At 35.8% G+C, this 15,885-nt stretch overlaps 2 protein-coding genes and 5 non-coding genes across 7 annotated transcripts; 4 read left to right on the plus strand and 3 right to left on the minus strand.

Annotated features, from left to right (window-relative positions):
• Positions 1-901: 901 nt before the first annotated feature.
• On the minus strand, positions 902-2,922 carry F22H10.6 (HSF_DOMAIN domain-containing protein). The gene is made up of 4 exons (NM_078296.9): positions 2,396-2,922; positions 2,210-2,347; positions 2,078-2,161; positions 902-1,398 (listed from the first exon to the last, which is right to left on the minus strand). Exons 1-4 carry the CDS (start codon positions 2,444-2,446, stop codon positions 1,204-1,206), a joined length of 468 nt encoding a protein of 155 aa, NP_510697.2. The 5' UTR covers positions 2,447-2,922; the 3' UTR covers positions 902-1,203.
• Positions 1,561-1,654, plus strand: F22H10.9. Its single transcript, NR_072911.1, has one exon. It is a non-coding gene; the product is annotated as an Unclassified non-coding RNA F22H10.9 (non-coding RNA).
• F22H10.t1 lies at positions 1,571-1,652 on the minus strand. Its single transcript has one exon. It is a non-coding gene; the product is annotated as a tRNA-Ser (tRNA).
• Positions 1,901-1,921, plus strand: 21ur-12708. Its single transcript, NR_072912.1, has one exon.
• A 5,814-nt stretch (positions 2,923-8,736) lies between the features above and the next one.
• Positions 8,737-8,757, minus strand: 21ur-15487. Its single transcript, NR_072913.1, has one exon.
• Positions 8,758-9,716: 959 nt separating this feature from the next.
• On the plus strand, positions 9,717-9,884 carry F22H10.10. Its single transcript, NR_102251.1, has one exon. It is a non-coding gene; the product is annotated as an Unclassified non-coding RNA F22H10.10 (non-coding RNA).
• Positions 9,885-14,027: 4,143 nt separating this feature from the next.
• F22H10.1 (non-specific serine/threonine protein kinase) lies at positions 14,028-15,026 on the plus strand (the record flags this gene model as incomplete). The annotated part of the gene is made up of 4 exons (NM_078297.4): positions 14,028-14,258; positions 14,305-14,486; positions 14,536-14,784; positions 14,832-15,026. The coding sequence occupies exons 2-4, from the start codon at positions 14,307-14,309 to the stop codon at positions 15,024-15,026; spliced, it is 624 nt and encodes a 207-aa protein (NP_510698.2). The 5' UTR covers positions 14,028-14,258; positions 14,305-14,306.
• Positions 15,027-15,885: the final 859 nt, after the last annotated feature.

Here is a 15,885-nt window from a genome sequence, read left to right on the forward strand (position 1 = left end):
AATTATATATGATTATTGAAAAATGAAGAATTGAAGAATTGGAATTGGTACATGCCCTTATTTTAATAGTAATTTTTAAGTTATTCAAACTAAAAACGTGAACCACATTTTTTATTTTTAGGCTTACAATTAAGAAATAACATTTTCTAAGCGTAAAGAGGAAAAATGTATACCACGTTTAATTAAATTAGAGAAATTAATAAAAATGTAATTTAATTCGAAAATGAGAGCATGTGATACACAGATACCCGAGAATTAGTCAAAAAACTCAAAAATTCCTCGAAAACCTAATTTTTCTCTGTTTATACCTGCATAATTGAAACTCCAGAGTAAATTTTTATGGTCCCTGGGACCTCAAATAAATATGATCCTCCTTGTCTAGCTATAATTGGTCTAACTCGATTCTGAAAATTTCTGCATATTGCTCAATTAACAGAGCACACTATTGTTAGTTCGAATTGTTTTCCCGTTGGCAGTGATTGGTACGAATCAGTGCTGTAATTCCATTTTCCGATATTTTTGGTCACTTGATTCACATGCAATCTCCGGGTTAAATATCTTAAACTATTTCTGCAAAAGTGTATAATCACCATTTCCGTTGTCTGTGGATGTGTGTGCGTCCGCTGAACTTCTAAAAAAACATGAACACTTGCTCACTATTATTTAGTATTATTTTATTATTTAGAATTTTATTTCAGATTCGTATTCTCCATATTAGTAGCTAACCTGTCTGAATGTGTATCTGCCTTAAAATTTAGTTGCTGATGGCATAGGTTGATTGGTATGTGGCATTGGTGTAATTGAAATTTTGTATCTCTTCTGAACTTGATCCCAGGAAAAAGTTGGCAGGTTCTTTTCAGTTTTCAAAAGATACTGCTACCCAAAAGCGATATGTCTCTTCTTACTATTAGATTGTGCTTCATGATAGAGATTTCAAAACAAATTAAATTTTTGTTGATTTTTTTTTGCTCATTTACAAAAATAAATAATCCGACATGGATGTGTGATATTTTTAAGCAAGCCAAAAGCTTTTTGAAATTGCCAAGAAGTGGGAATATAGAACAGTGTGGATGTATTTTTGAAATCAAGATAATATGTGTGAAGTGGGAGGAGGGGAATGTCAAGGAAAATTAGAAAAAATCAAAGCACAGGGATTTGAACACAAAATATTATAATAAAGATTGATATGCAACTGGGATTCACTTAAGCTCGCCGAGCCAATTGCATTAGAACTGAGGGTGGAGTGCGGAACCGGATGACTTCTTTGAAAGCGTGTTCGTGGGCCGGAACCCAAGTGTCGTCTTCAAATTTGTAGATAGGGAAGTAGGAAAAGTGCTCAAAAAGTCTGCAGTAGATTTGAATTTCGTAGCGATCGTATAAGTCTGCCATCACGATTCCCTGAAATTATAGATAGTTTTATTCATGCTTCTCACAAATTTTCTGCGCAATAATTGGAATTTCCAGAAATTATGCTCTAAAACAATTTAGGAAAGATCTAAAAATGTGTTTCAAAGTCTTAAAAAGAATTATAACTGAATAATCTGATTTATCGAACAATGCAAAAGAAATCCGATCAGGATGAGATTCGAACTCACGCGGGGAAACCCCAATGGATTAGCAGTCCATCGCCTTAACCACTCGGCCACCTGATCACGGCTGCTCAGAATAGAGAACGGCGACCAGGAGAGTGATGAAGCTCTGGGGCGGCGCATGAATTTGCATTCGTATTCAGAGTTGAATAATAAAAGTGATCATTTTCTGATAATATCTTTAATTTGAAAAGTTTAGTTATCAGAGGAAAAAATGTGCTCCGTTGATAGAGAAAATTCGGGCTGTCAGAATTTGAGTTGAACAGTTTTTCATTGAAATCATAAATAATCTTATCAGCAATAAATGACATTTTGGAAAAAAAAAACTGAAGTTGCAATGCATTTTTGCAAAAATTCTTATAGTCAACATATTAATTAAACCAGTGAGACAGCTCACATTTCTGCTCATTAAGAAAATATGATTTTCTAATACTAAACTAGAAAAAAAGCACTCAAAGTATTAAATTAAAAATAATTTCAAAACTCACTGCAAATTTCTCACGAGCCAAGTTCCCCAAATTGAAACCTTTTGGAAGGCGCATATAATCTGGTTCCATCGGTGTCTCAATTCCCTATAACAGAAACAAATTGTGAAATTTTAGGTAATGTGAGCTCAATACCATGGTATCTGCCGAGGGAGCTGGTTTTGATGGAGAGGGCTTGGCGAAAATCTCCTCTTTTGCTTTTTTGGCTGGAACCTCTTTTGCTGTGCCTGTTTTTCGTTTCAGGCATTCTTGGTAGCCTGAAGAGTTATCTGTCTGCAAGAAAACACGTTCAACACTCTGTTCGTTTCAGAATCTAACAACCTGGTTGACGGAGTTGTTGTTGGAATCGTTGTGCTTCACGTTCTGAGACATGATGGTCTGAAAGGCAAATATGTGTGGGTATACACAGAAAAACTAGAAAAGTAGAACATCTCCTAATTGTAGAAGAGAAATGTCCACAAATAGAAGACGATTTGAAGTTCTGAGAATGAAGATTTGAAGAAAAATAGTGCATATATTTCGAGGAAAGTGGGATTTTTGAAGCAATTTTTGAATCTTTAAAGCACATAATGTGAACTTTTATTCAAACATTTTCACATTTAGGTAGGGCTCCCATGAGGTCGCCGCAACGGCGCCTCCGTCGGCTTCGGCGGTCGACGCGCCGGCCTCTCGGCGTCACTCACGCCGCATGTATCCAAATGTTTAGTGCGGCGCGGAGCCCCTAACGTGTCGGCAGCTTCCAAACAACCACCTCTTCGCACTTCGTTGCGCACACACAGAGCTACTTGATTCACGCCAAGCTGCGGAACCTCGAACGTGTCGGCCGCTCCAAATAACTGCCTTTCGCAGTTCATTGCACACACAGCGGCGTGAGGCGTCGGCGTGAAGCCGGCGTGAGGCCCACATTTCGCGCCTCACTCAGCTGGGAGCTCTAAATTTAGGCGATTATCGTTAATCAATTTTTTACAAATTTTTGAGCAAGTGTAATACACAAGCACCGATAATTATGTAGTTTCGATAAGAGTGATAAAATTTGTAAGCATTCTAAGTAGCAACCTATTCGAACAAAGTTCCCAAAATTCTAGAAGCTCTACGATTACAATTACTCAATCTTATCTAGTCAAATGTTTCTCGTTTCAAGTTGAACATTGCAGAATCAGCAAAAAAAAGCATTCAAGTACGTCTGCAGAAATACTGAGTAGCGAAAAAAAAAACGCCGCCGGGTGCGGTTTGGACGATGCAATGTTCCTCCACCTCCTCCTCCACTTTTTATCTCTGGGAGGAGTGGGAAAAAGCGAGAGCAGCCGACTCTAGCCAGACAACGTTTTCAAATAGAGAGTGAGAAAGCTGGGACCATGGGTAAGTATTTAAAGTTCAGTTTGCAAAAAAAAAGACATGCAAAGCAGGAAGAGAACTACATACTGAAGAACATATTTCTGGGGGGAGACAAAATGCAGTGAGGCAGAGAAAAGTTGGTTTTCTGAATACTTAGGAGAGAATCAACGTTCAGAATTTTTTGTATACATATGAAAACTAATATTGTCATAGTCTACAGCTACCTTTTGTTAAAGTACTTACAATTGAGATCCACATATCAACTTTCCATATATTCTTGATTCGATTAGATAGTTACACAGAAAAACACATTGAATCTAAGTTTTCAAGGTGTTAGGAAAAGAGTGAATTTTTCAAACTGCTGAATACAAAAGAAAAGTAATAAGATATATACTGGCACCTTAAACTTCAAGAATCTGACGTATTGAATTATGGATCATTAGAGCTCAAAATATCAGCTTTAGAATACTACTGTTAATCAGTCTATCGGCTTTTTGTTAGACACCGATTTTCAAAAATAGCTCTATCTTATCCCACAAAAACAGCTGAAGTTATATCAGTACTAGGCACATGATTATAATTTTGCACACATAAGGCAAGAAAATCTCTGAAAATATACATAGTGAGAGCTATCGTGTTGAAATGAGTTTAATAAAAATTTTAAAATCTCGTGGCCACTAATATCTGCTTAAAATTGTTGTGTAAACGCGGTGACCCTAAGATTTTAGTTTCAGTTCAATGGAAATGCTGGCAAATGAAGTGTGAAATAAGACAGACCGATTGAAGGTGGAAGAGGATTAGGCTCAAAAATCCGAAAGTAAAATGACATATTCAACAATAATCCGTAGTTCTGACTAGCTTATAGCTTGCAACAAACATACTCGAGCTAAAATGTTAACAACCAAAAATCAGCTTCAAAAATTTTATGATATTTTTTTCTGTGAGTCATTCCAACCGAGTTGATGAGAGAAACGTACATAATGACGGCAATGAACAAAAAACAAGCAAAAAGAAACAAGGTTTTCATACATGACAGCGTCTAGAACAAAAATGATCACATTGACTCACGGTATTGTTTCAAATAATAAAATTTTGAAGAATGTGACACACAAGCTTGCGCGAAAAAAAAAATGAAAAAAAGTTTCTTAAATCCGACAGTTTGGTCGAACTTAGGCAACTTTAAATTTTTTTAAAAATAAATTAGGTGTATTATTGCTCAAGACTACCGCTACAGTAACTCTGCAGTACTAAGAAAAGGTGTATTATCCTATTCAAAAATAACATTTTTCAAGCGATCCCTATAAAGGTGCTACAAAACTCAAAAGCCAAAAATAGCGCTAGAATAATTTTACTTTACGAAATTCTGTACCACAAATCGACTACACAAGAACTGGAAAAACGTATTCAATAGAATTAAGTTTTGGTGAAATACATCTAATAAACGTTTCAGGCTAGTGCCTGAGATAAAAGTGTATCCAAGCAAAACCTCACAGAGCAAACTACATACACTACTGCAGAATTATGTTTATTTCATTTTTTGCTTACGTTGTTTGGCAAAACTCGTGCCTTAAAAGATTGCATAGAGGAATCAGCTTTTTAATCGAATAGCCGCGAGCAAAGTTATGAATTCAAAAAATTGCATCTGCAGACGGAAGGCGGAAACGTGCAGTTGGGAGCAGAGAAAAGAGGGCTGGTGCGAAATTGAGAGAAATTAATAGATGAATATGGAGGGAGCATGTGTAGCTAGTCCCCCCCCCCCCCCCCCCCATATCTTATCTCTATATTTTATGTGAGCTTAGTAGATTAGTTAGCAAAAAGAAACGAGGAGCACGACGAGCATAGAAGAGATGACTCTCCTCGGAGCAAGAGCTTTGTAGCAAAAAAATAATTTTTCAGAAAACTGTTGGATTTTGGATGTTTTCTACAATTGCTTCATATTTCCTCCTACTCTTCCCTCTTCTTTGTCATGAGATATGAATTGAAAGGGCACGCACACATGTAGGATGTGAGTAGTCTCATAAATGACAGCCGGAAAGTGTGCACATATTCGGTACATCTTCAAAGCTTCTTGATCGCTGAAAACGTCTGGTACACCGCACACATGCATACATACTTTTCCAGCTGAAACAAAAATGTATCTGGTGAGTCCTCGTGGCGAGCACGAACTCCATATGGAGCGCTAAAAATGGAGTGTTTAAAAATTAATGAGATGAGAGCAGTACAATGAGGAAGAAGTACAAAAGTTGGGAGAAAAAAAGTCTAGTTTTTCAAACGTCTACGAAAGAAGTGTATTCAGAAGTGTATAGATGGAAAGTTACAAAAAAATTCTTCTTGGCTGAGATTAATAAATTATCACACTTTTTAACAAAATTCTGAAAGCTGCAAAATAGCTTCAAAATTTCAAAATGTTCCTGATTGTTTTCGGAATAGTTTTAGTATTTAATGTGTTTAATTTAGTGTAACTTTTACACCCGCAACAATGTCCTCACCAACTCCTAATCAGATACCGCTACTTAAATTCACATCCAAGTGCCTTCCGACCAAAACGTCAGGTTAAAGATTATGGCGAAATGGTAGACGTATCAACTTTGCTGCTAAATACTTGGCACATTGCCAATGCTACTTACAGTTGGAAGATGGCATAACACCTCCTCTCCCTCACGCTCTTTTCAGATGCACCAACTAGGCCGCTATATACTTGGCACATTGCCAATTCTACTTACTGGCAGAAGATGGCATAACACCTCCTCCATTTTGGAGGAAACAAAGCCCATAAGTACCGTTATTTGATTCTTATTATTTTGCTCAAAAACTTTCTCAAAAAAAGTTGTGGTGGATCAAAGTTTTGAAAAAAAAAACTTGTCAGTGTCGTAACTCATGGGTGCACAATCTTGTATCATATCTGTGCACTCACTTCTAAAAAATATTCTTCAAAACAGCACGTGATGAAATATCTAAAATTGAATCAAAGTGTGATTGTTAAATTAGAAATTAAGTTCCAACAGTTGCGTCATCGACCAATTTGCAAAATTTAAAATGTTTGTTAAAAATATCCATTTTTTGGAAAACGTTTAAAAAATGATATACAATACAAAAAGTATAAAAAAAATATACAAAGAGATTAGGAGAACATTTCAAGTAGTTCGAAATTTGCAAGAATGTCTAGATAAAGTTGACACCTATTTTTTCTCAATTGAAATAAAATTTCGTTGTTTGGAACTAAAATTCACATTAAAGCTTTTTTTGTTAGCCACGTCTGCAATCAGAACACAGTGAGTGTGCTGCGATCATTAGCAGAAAAACACAAAGTGCTGTAAAAGGTACACGAAATTGTATTTTTCAGCTGTGAGCATAGATCCGTTGTAAAATGCTTTGCACATTAATTTCTGGCTTTATGGACGAAGAAAAGTAATCACGAAATCAAATTATGGAGAAAAATGTTCAAAAAGGAAAACTTCTCTATCTTTGAGAACCTATCATTTTGCAAATTGGAACTGTTTGTAACATTCCCTTTTACGTGTCTATTTCACTTAACCCATCATAGGTTCGCAAAATCTAATGGAAACAGATGATAAGAGACTGTTGTCTGAGGCAATTGATAAAAAATTCAAAGAAGATTGATTGCACTATGTTCTGGGGGCAGGCTTTATCAGGAACAGACAATGCAGCGAATACAGTGCAAGGGCACTATTGGGAAGGGCTATCGTTTGCAAAAAAAATTCTTCGAGTTTTAAAACTTTATTGAGGGAATTGTGGAATTTCAAATTTTTGTATGTTCAAGTAGCATATTAGTGTGCCAGCCAAAGTCAGTAAGTGCCTGCCATTTTAAATTTTGCTCTTATATTGTACATGTTGTTATTTCTTGGAACTGTAGTCTAGAAGGCATGCCGTTAGAAAATGATTTTGATAGCACTTTTTTCGGTGTCAACTTTTATAATACGCTATTCGAAAAATCGTTCGCTAAGCTTTCTGATGTTAAAAAATTTTTGTGTTTTTTAGAAAAATTATTTTCAGTAGTGCTGTGTCTGATAATCCTATTTCTGAAACATTCGAAATTTGAAATAGAACCGGAGAATGATGTATGCTTGGTTTGCAACAGGTGCAACGAGTTCAATTCGGAAATGTGAAGACAAAAATTCACACTAACATGCTTAAAGCTAAACTTTACTTATAAGCCTGGAATTTGTTCAAATCTTTGGATCAAATGGGGATTATCAAGAAATGTAGGAAACGGGCATTGTCACTGGATTGAAATTGCACAAGTGTTTTTTTTTTTAATAATTATTGAAAATTCTTAAAATTTTATCTACCTTGAAAATTGGGCGACCCATGTTTCAGACATCAGGTGAGGGCTTCCGAAAAGTAGTTTTGGCAGCGACCGACACTTTCGAGGTTCCGCGCGGAAGTAAGCGCGTGTACAATGTATTTTTTTAAAAGTGTGAAAGATTTTTAATTCATTGCAGGAAACATTCTACATTCAAGAGTGGTGGGAAACTATGATGTTGAATAGACATTGGATCCAAAATCGGAGATGAGATGATGCGAGTTCCACTAAAGTGCATCATATGTCAGAATCAAGAAAGCTGCATGAGACGACATGATTAGGGCGTAACGTAAGAGTGAAGATGAAGAAGAAAACATCTAAAAAAAAGCAAAAAGATAGAAATACGAAAATAAGGGGGAAAGGATTAGTCTCATTCAAACGTGAGCTCAACGTGTGACTAACTTGTGCAGAGAGATTGGGAGAAAAATGTTATGTGAAAATATAAATAAGGGGGTCTTTTATGGGCAGGGTTAAGCTTTGTTCAGATATTTGTTTTGGTTAATTTGTGACTTTTTTTTTAATATTTTTGATTCAAAACATATTTAAGAACTTTTCAATTTGAAATTGAATTCACAGTTTATTTATTCTGTTTATCGAGGTTTTTAGAAAATAAACGTATTTTTTTTAAATTTTCAATTGACTACAACAATATCTTTAAGTTAGGGCTCCCTGTTGAGTGAGGCGCAAAATGCGGGCCGCACGCCGACGCCGCGCGCCGCTGTGTGTGTGAAAAGAAGTGCGAGAGGTAGTTATTTGAAGCGGCCGACACGTTCGGTGTTCCGCAGCTCAGCGTGAAATGAGTAGCTTGATGTGTGAGCAACGTAGTGCGAAGAGGTGGTTGTTTGAAAGCGGCCGACATGTTCAGAGGTCCGCGCCTCACTATATATGCGGAGTGGGTGACGCCGTGAGGCCGGCGCGGCGACCGCTGAGGCCGGCGGAGGCGCCGCTGCGGCGACCGCATGGGAGCCCTACTTTAAATAAAGTTATTTGACTCAAAATAATCTCAAAACAATTCCGACAGTTACTAAAATAAAGATGGAAATGCGCATTTTATTGGGTTCCGGAAAAACATTTTTTTTTGGCGGCCGTGCCCTTTCGAGTAGAGAATATTGATTAACTTTTATCGAATTGAATGATTCAGTGATCGAGAGCATGTCGTAAACTTCATGATGTCTACCGCCAATATGCTAGCTTACAGACGCCCGCCACGACGCCCGGTGGTATAAAAAAATTAATTTAATATATGAATTCGAGCAAGGGAAAGAGAGACGACCAGTTCACGTGAGAAAAATCGGATTTTTGCAATCTTTTTCTCCCACGTAAAAAAATTATTTTGGTGTACTAGAATTTTACCACTGTTTTTTGGCCATTTTGAGGACGAAATTTTTTTTGAATATTTTTTCCACCACCGCCCCTTTTTTTCTAAACTCCGCCCACTATTTAAAAATCGAATTGGTGATAATTCGTATTCTACTAAACTTGGTGAACTTCTGGAAAATCATGTTATCATGTACGATCTTTTATTTCAAAAATACCAATATTCTTTACCTCTAATAGGTATAATTTTCTGATTAAATTATTATGTTGGAGATGATGCAGACAACTGAAATAAGTTGCTTCCGGTTAGGCCCACTTCAGATAGTAAAAAATATGGTCAGTTTTCAAATGAAAGTTCGTACATGATAAGAACATAATTTTCAAGAAATTTACCAAAATTAGTAGGCTACAAAAATAGTTTTTATTAGCAATTTGATTTTACAACATGATCGGAGCTTAGCAAAAAAGGGGCAACGCTGAAAAAAATTCGAAAAGTGTTTTATTCTTCAAAATAGCAACAAAAAATTCTGTTACGCCGAAATGATTGTTTTTTTCCGTGAGAAAAAAAAATGGCAGAAATCAGATTTTTCTTACGTGAACTGGTTGTCTCTTTTTCTCTCTCCCTGGCACAGATTCTTATATTAAATTTATTTTTTTGTAAAACCACTGGGCGTCGTGGCGGGCGTCTGTAAGCTAGCATCTTGGCGGTAGACAGCATGAAGTTTACGACATGCTCTCGATTCTGAATCATTCGATTCCATACAATTCAAATCAAGTCAAATAATAATCTTCTCTACTCGAGTACTCGAAAGGGCATGGCCGCCCAAAAAAAAATTTTGTAATGGTCCTTATTCGATTTTAAAATACTTGCGAAAATTTTCCACAATATCCTAATGTGCGTTTTTCAAATCAAATTTTTTATTTATCGGGAGCGTTTTGAGCTAATTTTTCCACAATTAGGACAGTTTTTGTGAAATGAAATTGAGCATATTTAAAGTAATTTCGGTTTCTAATTGTAAGCTAATGTAAGTTTATTCTTTAAAAATCTCAATCAACACACACCCAAATTGCTCAAAGTTTTATACATATTATAGGCCTATTCAACATATCTTTATGTTTTAGAAAAACATAGTATCTCAGGAATATTCAAAAGCTTTAGAAAAATGAATTTAGAATTTTAATCAAATTTTAATAAACTGAAAATGTCGTGAGATGAACGTTTTTTCTTGGGAATTTGCACTCAAAAAACCAAAAGATTGTTGGTTATAAATAAGTAGATGCAGGCCAAAAAAAGATTTATATTGTACCACCAGATTTCAGAATGGACCAGGTGGTCATATTTGCTGAAAACTTGTCATTTCACAATTTTAAGCGGCTGAGCTCGACTCCCTATAAAGTTATTGGTGTGACAAGAGGGCCACTAAGCAAGCGAGAAGAATGTGTGTAAGACTAAACCGGGCAGACAGGTCGCTTAGATCAAACTATAGATCAATTTACACTATATAAAGCGCGTGTCCTTCCGTCCGTTTGTAGTTTGTAGTTTGATCTTAGATGTTTCAACTCTCTTTTCTGTAGTTGGAAGAGATATTGGGTTAAGAGTTGGTGAGGGATAATGTCAAGGTACTGTAGTAGTACTGTAGGAGTACTGTAGGTATACGGTAGGGTTACTGTAGTTTGGGAAAAATTGAGTTTTTGTCTACAGAAGAGGTTTTGGGTTGGCAGTTGGTGGGGGATAATGTCAAGGTACTGTAGTAGTACTGTAGGAGTACTATAGGTATACGGTAGGGTTACTGTAGTTTGGGAAAAATTGAGTTTTTGTCTACAGAAGAGGTATTGGGTTGGGAGTTGCTGGAGGATAATGTCAAGGTACTGTAGTGGTACTGTAGAAGTATTGTAGGTATACGGTAGGGTTACTGTAGTTTAGGAAATTTTGAGTTTAAAACGTTTTGAAGAATTGTTGGCTCGGGAGTTGGTAGGGAATAGTGTCAAGGTACTGTTGGGGTGCTGTAGGATTATTGTAGGATTATTGGAGTTTGGTGGAAAATTGCGTTTTAAGTTTTTGAAAATGTATTGGCTTGGGAATTGGTGAGGATAATGTCAAGATAGCAAAGTAAAATAAAAATAAGATAAATTAAATAAAAAATGAATGAAAGACATCGAATTACAAATGAAAGACATCGAATTACAAATATTCTAAAAATAGAAATTAGCAATAAGAAAAATGATTCACAAATATGACCAATTTTCATATCAGACAAACTGAAGACATATCAGACAAACCCAACATATCAGACAAACCCAAAACAACGCCGCGTGACTGTCTATTTTTGCAATAAGCAGATCTTCTTGCAAATTTTATACTCCGTACCCACCCATAAAACAACATGATTCGTCGGCCTCCTTTCTCTTCCTGTTCCACACAAGATACCAATTAATGATCAACACTCACACAATCATAGAGGGCGATATAAATTAAGGTGTCAACAAAAAAAGGAGGAAAAGTTTTTGCATAAAGGACCAGAGATGAGTGTTAGTGATCAATGTTCTGAATGAAAACAGGAACATAGGCGTTCGTAGGTTTGTATATACAAGTATAATAACTAGACTTTTAATTTTTAGGAGAAAAATAAAATTTCAGTTCAATTGTTCTGAAAGTGAACAAGTTTGAAAAGGACCGGTGCAAAGCAGCAGTTATATAAAACAAATTTGAGAATTTACTTCAAGAATGGTGTAGTCTAGTTTGAAATTTATAATATCAATAAAATAGCTGCATTTTCATTTTCATAATGTGCCCATTGTTGCTGCCAGGTTTGCAACTAACCGAGTACACCTGAGACTGTAATATTAAATATAATACGATAGTTTTGGGGGAATAAAAATACAACCCATAATATTTCAAGACTAATTATATTTCTTAAAGGTGGTGTAGTCGAATTTTTTTTATTGCTTCATTAGACTCAAAATTGTCGGAAAACGCCGACATTAATAATGAAACTTTTTGAGAACTTCTCAAAAAAAAGTTATGGCGGCTCAAAAATAACCAAAAATTTGTTAAAAGTTCAAATTTTACCGACTTTTCAATGTCGCAGTGGTTGGAAACTAATTTTTTGAAATTGCCGTCTAATTTTCGGTGTTCCAGCTAATTATATTTCGTTTTCAAGTCGATATAGGTACATGTAAGGTCGATGGACGGCCAGAAGTTACCAATTTTTACCAAATCTGGCCATCCATTGATCTTAATTGTACCTAAATCGACTTGAAAACGCTGCGACATTGAAAAGTCTGACAAATTTTCAAATTTTCAATTTTAACAAATTTTTGGTCATTTTTTGAGCCGCCATTAGTTTTTTTTTGAGAAGTTTTCAAAAAATTTCATTATGATATTTAGTCTTTGCAGACAATTTTGAGTCTAATAAAGCAATAAAAAACTTCGAATGCACCAATTTTAAGCTTTTCAGATAACATTCAAAAGGGTAAAAAATAATACAAATAATAAAAATTCACGTCTCAACTAAAAACAAAACCGTTTTTATTAAGAATTTAACATTTTTAAAGCTAAAAAACTAACCAAAGACTAAGTTTCGTGTGAAAAGTGTTAAAAAGTGTTAAAAAATAATCAGTAAATCTCGCAGACGCCCATCATTTCCGATAAGTTAATAAAAAACAAAAGATGCAAAAACACAAATGACGGTATACGTATTTACTTGTTTAAATACTTATTTTACTTATTTAATGCACAAACGTCAAAAATCACATTTGTTGACAAACAATCTACGTTGTTCCATTGCTGCCAATTAACTGTCGGAAGACCAATGGTTGAAAATCGAAATGTGATAATATGAGTCTCAATGAATTTTTAATATAGTTGAACACATTTTTCAGTACTTTCACCAAAATCAGAAGTTCTGTGTTCGTCGACTGTGAATGGCTGAAAATATTTTTCTCAGCGTTTGCATGTATGAAACAGTTAGCAAAACGTGTCAGGTATATTCTCAGATAACTGTAGAAAAGATTTATCAGTTGACAGCGCAGATATGAGCTCATGCTCGTTGAAAATAGACCAAAAACTTCGCACCAAATTGCGCTGTGAAATGAATTACTGTTCAAATCAGGTGAGAAAAGTTGAAGGGCAAAAGTTGTCCGTGAGTTTCTTTTTAAGGTTAAACATTTGAAAATAAGAAAAATTGGTAAAAATGAAGATTTGAATTGTTTAAAAAAATTAAAAAACGCTCGACCTTATTAAAAAAAACTTTGTTGGATCTGAATAAAAAAAAATTAGGAAAACTTGGGATTATACGTTTTTTGATACCCTGAATTTAAATATCACGATAGTTATTTGCAAAAAAATTGAAGTCTTCAAATACTCACAAAATTTGGGGGTACGCACAATCACGCACAAGCACTGAAGTTGAAGTGAAAACGTGAAAATCTGAAAGTCCGTACTTGATTACGCCTATCCCTAAAGTCATGGGCACATAGTTTGATTTTCATTTAAAAAATTAGGTCATGGCTTAAATACGCACCTGAAAGCTTAAAAATCTGAAAGCCCATAATTGATTACCCAAACCCACAAAGCCACACTACTACTAACTTCTCATCTAGCCAAATAGGCTATTTGACCTAGTTTTCGGCTTTCAGACAACAATTTTCAGATTTTTTAGATTCATTTACATGGACTAAACAGCTTACAGCCAGACAAAGCCAAATTCAGAAAATCTGAAAAAAATGATACAAAATGATAAAAGAATGAAAAATAAAAATCCACGTGTTCGCGTGAGGTCAGGTCAATGTCAACCTGTGGAGAAAAATCAGTCTCATAGTCACTTCTTGCTTTTTTCGAGCTACAGATCGGTCGTGCACTTTTCTTTCTACCCGTTTTTATTCAATTTTCATTCATCAGGATGATGTGAGTTTCATTTTCTTTTTTGAATAAAAACCATCAATTAACTTATTTCAGGCAAATGTTAGTTGAGGATTGCGTTATCGCCAATCGCTACAAACTTATTTCTCGTATCGGACGAGGATGCTTCGGAGTGGTTTGGAAAGTAGCAGATATACAGGAAGGAAACCAACTGAAGGTCGTGAAGGCGATGGATAAACATTTCGGACGGAAAGATGACTCGCATGTGAATGAGGTGAATTTCTAAAAGTCGGTCGGTGCACATCCAAACCTTCCGACACTGTACGACAACTTTGCTAATATTCTTGGTTGGTGATCTTTTTTTGACATAATTAAATATTTCATATTTTTCAGTTATGAGCATGGAAGGCTGCAATCTTCGTGACATTGGGAAGCAGACACCAGGACGGCTGTCGTTCAACAATTTGATGCGAGTAGCGTACACTCTCGGAAATACGCTGTGTTACATTCACGATAGAGGCTTCATTCATCGAGATCTGAAAGCAGACAATGTTGTCGTGACTTTTTCAAATGAGGTGAGTTGAGAGTGAAACATTAAATAATATGTATTCTGAATTTTTTCAGGTGTGTACTCTGAAGCTGATTGATTTTGGAAAAGCCATCAGAATCAAGGATCAAAATGGAAATCAACTTCCAGGACATCAGGATGGAATAGATTATTCCCGCTGCAGCCAACACAGTGTAAACGTTATTTTGGGAATTGCTCCAACTCAAAATGACGATTGGTCTTCCCTGGTGTATTTACTGATGAAGATGCGTGGATTTTCGTGGGGTGATACTGCGGAGGAGATGCTGGATCTCAAAGTACAATTTGTAGGTTTCCTTTCATTTGGATTCAAAAAAAAATGTTTTTTTTTCAGGAGAATGATCCAAAGGATATGATTGCTCAGGACATGATGTGGATGCGCCAGATTTATCGGAACGCCGTTAATGAAGATATGGGGAGGGAGAACAATCGAGGAATCGTCGACAAATTGGTGCAGGCTCATGAGCATTTTGACTTCCAGTCTATGATTGAATATATCATTGTGGATGGACATGTTTTACTCGAATAATTGATTTCAATTTATTATATGATTTGTAGTCTTAATTTTTAAATATAATATAAATAAACTCCTGTAAAATTCATATGGTTTTCTTACAAAGTTTTCTTAGGAATTTACAGATATGGAACCTTTTATTTAAGCCTGAATATTTCTTTGAGAAAATAAAATAATATTGGAGAATCTTAGCTGCGTCGAAGAAGACGGAACTCTTGAAAAGTCAGAATTAATTTTCACACAGTATAGGACTACAATTATAAAAAAATTGCCGAAAAATTTCCGATTGCCGCGCAGCCCTGTCAGAAACCATGAGAGAAACCATGATTAGAATGCCTACCGTTTTGGCGCGGGAATATCTCGTAGCAAAGGCACCTAAATCTCTCGTCGCCGCATGTTCTCTCTACTGCCACTCGTTCCGCATGTTCTCTCTACTGCCACTCGTTTCGCGCCAGAAAGTAGGCATTCTCATGAACCGATGGTCCCTTAATACGTTATCGGATTAGGCCGGTTTGTAGATTCGTCACCCAGTCCTTCTCTCCAGCTGAACTCATCTTCGAATATTCCATACACAATCTCTCGGTACCACGTTTTCTTGAAGACTTTAAACGTAAATTATCTGAACTTGTAGTTTTGATCATTTTAGCTAAACTACCAAAAATAGTTAACCGCTGTTTAAATTCGTTATAAATTATTTAGAGCTGTGAAGTTACAAAAAAAAGCAATAAGAATCTAATAACAAAAATATATCGAATTTAAACATTTAGACATTTTGATGAAATTCTGACAGCACGTACACTTATATTTACTTGCATCGCACTGTATCCTTGCCTCGCACCCTCTCGCGTTCGCACACTCTTTCTCATCCAGCGTC

This window comes from Caenorhabditis elegans, chromosome X (assembly GCF_000002985.6).
Source record: "Caenorhabditis elegans chromosome X".
In the NCBI taxonomy this organism is placed as follows: Eukaryota; Metazoa; Nematoda; class Chromadorea; order Rhabditida; family Rhabditidae; genus Caenorhabditis; species Caenorhabditis elegans.

Coding starts and splice junctions, on each gene's coding strand:
- F22H10.6 (NM_078296.9), bottom strand. CDS start 2,446: ATGTCTCAGAACGTGAAGCACAACGATTCCAACAACAACTCCGTCAAC. Junction 2,348..2,395: donor ACAACAACTCCGTCAACCAG/GTTGTTAGATTC, acceptor GTTTTCTTGCAG/ACAGATAACTCTTCAGGCTA. Junction 1,399..2,077: donor TGGCTCGTGAGAAATTTGCA/GTGAGTTTTGAA, acceptor CTATAATTTCAG/GGAATCGTGATGGCAGACTT.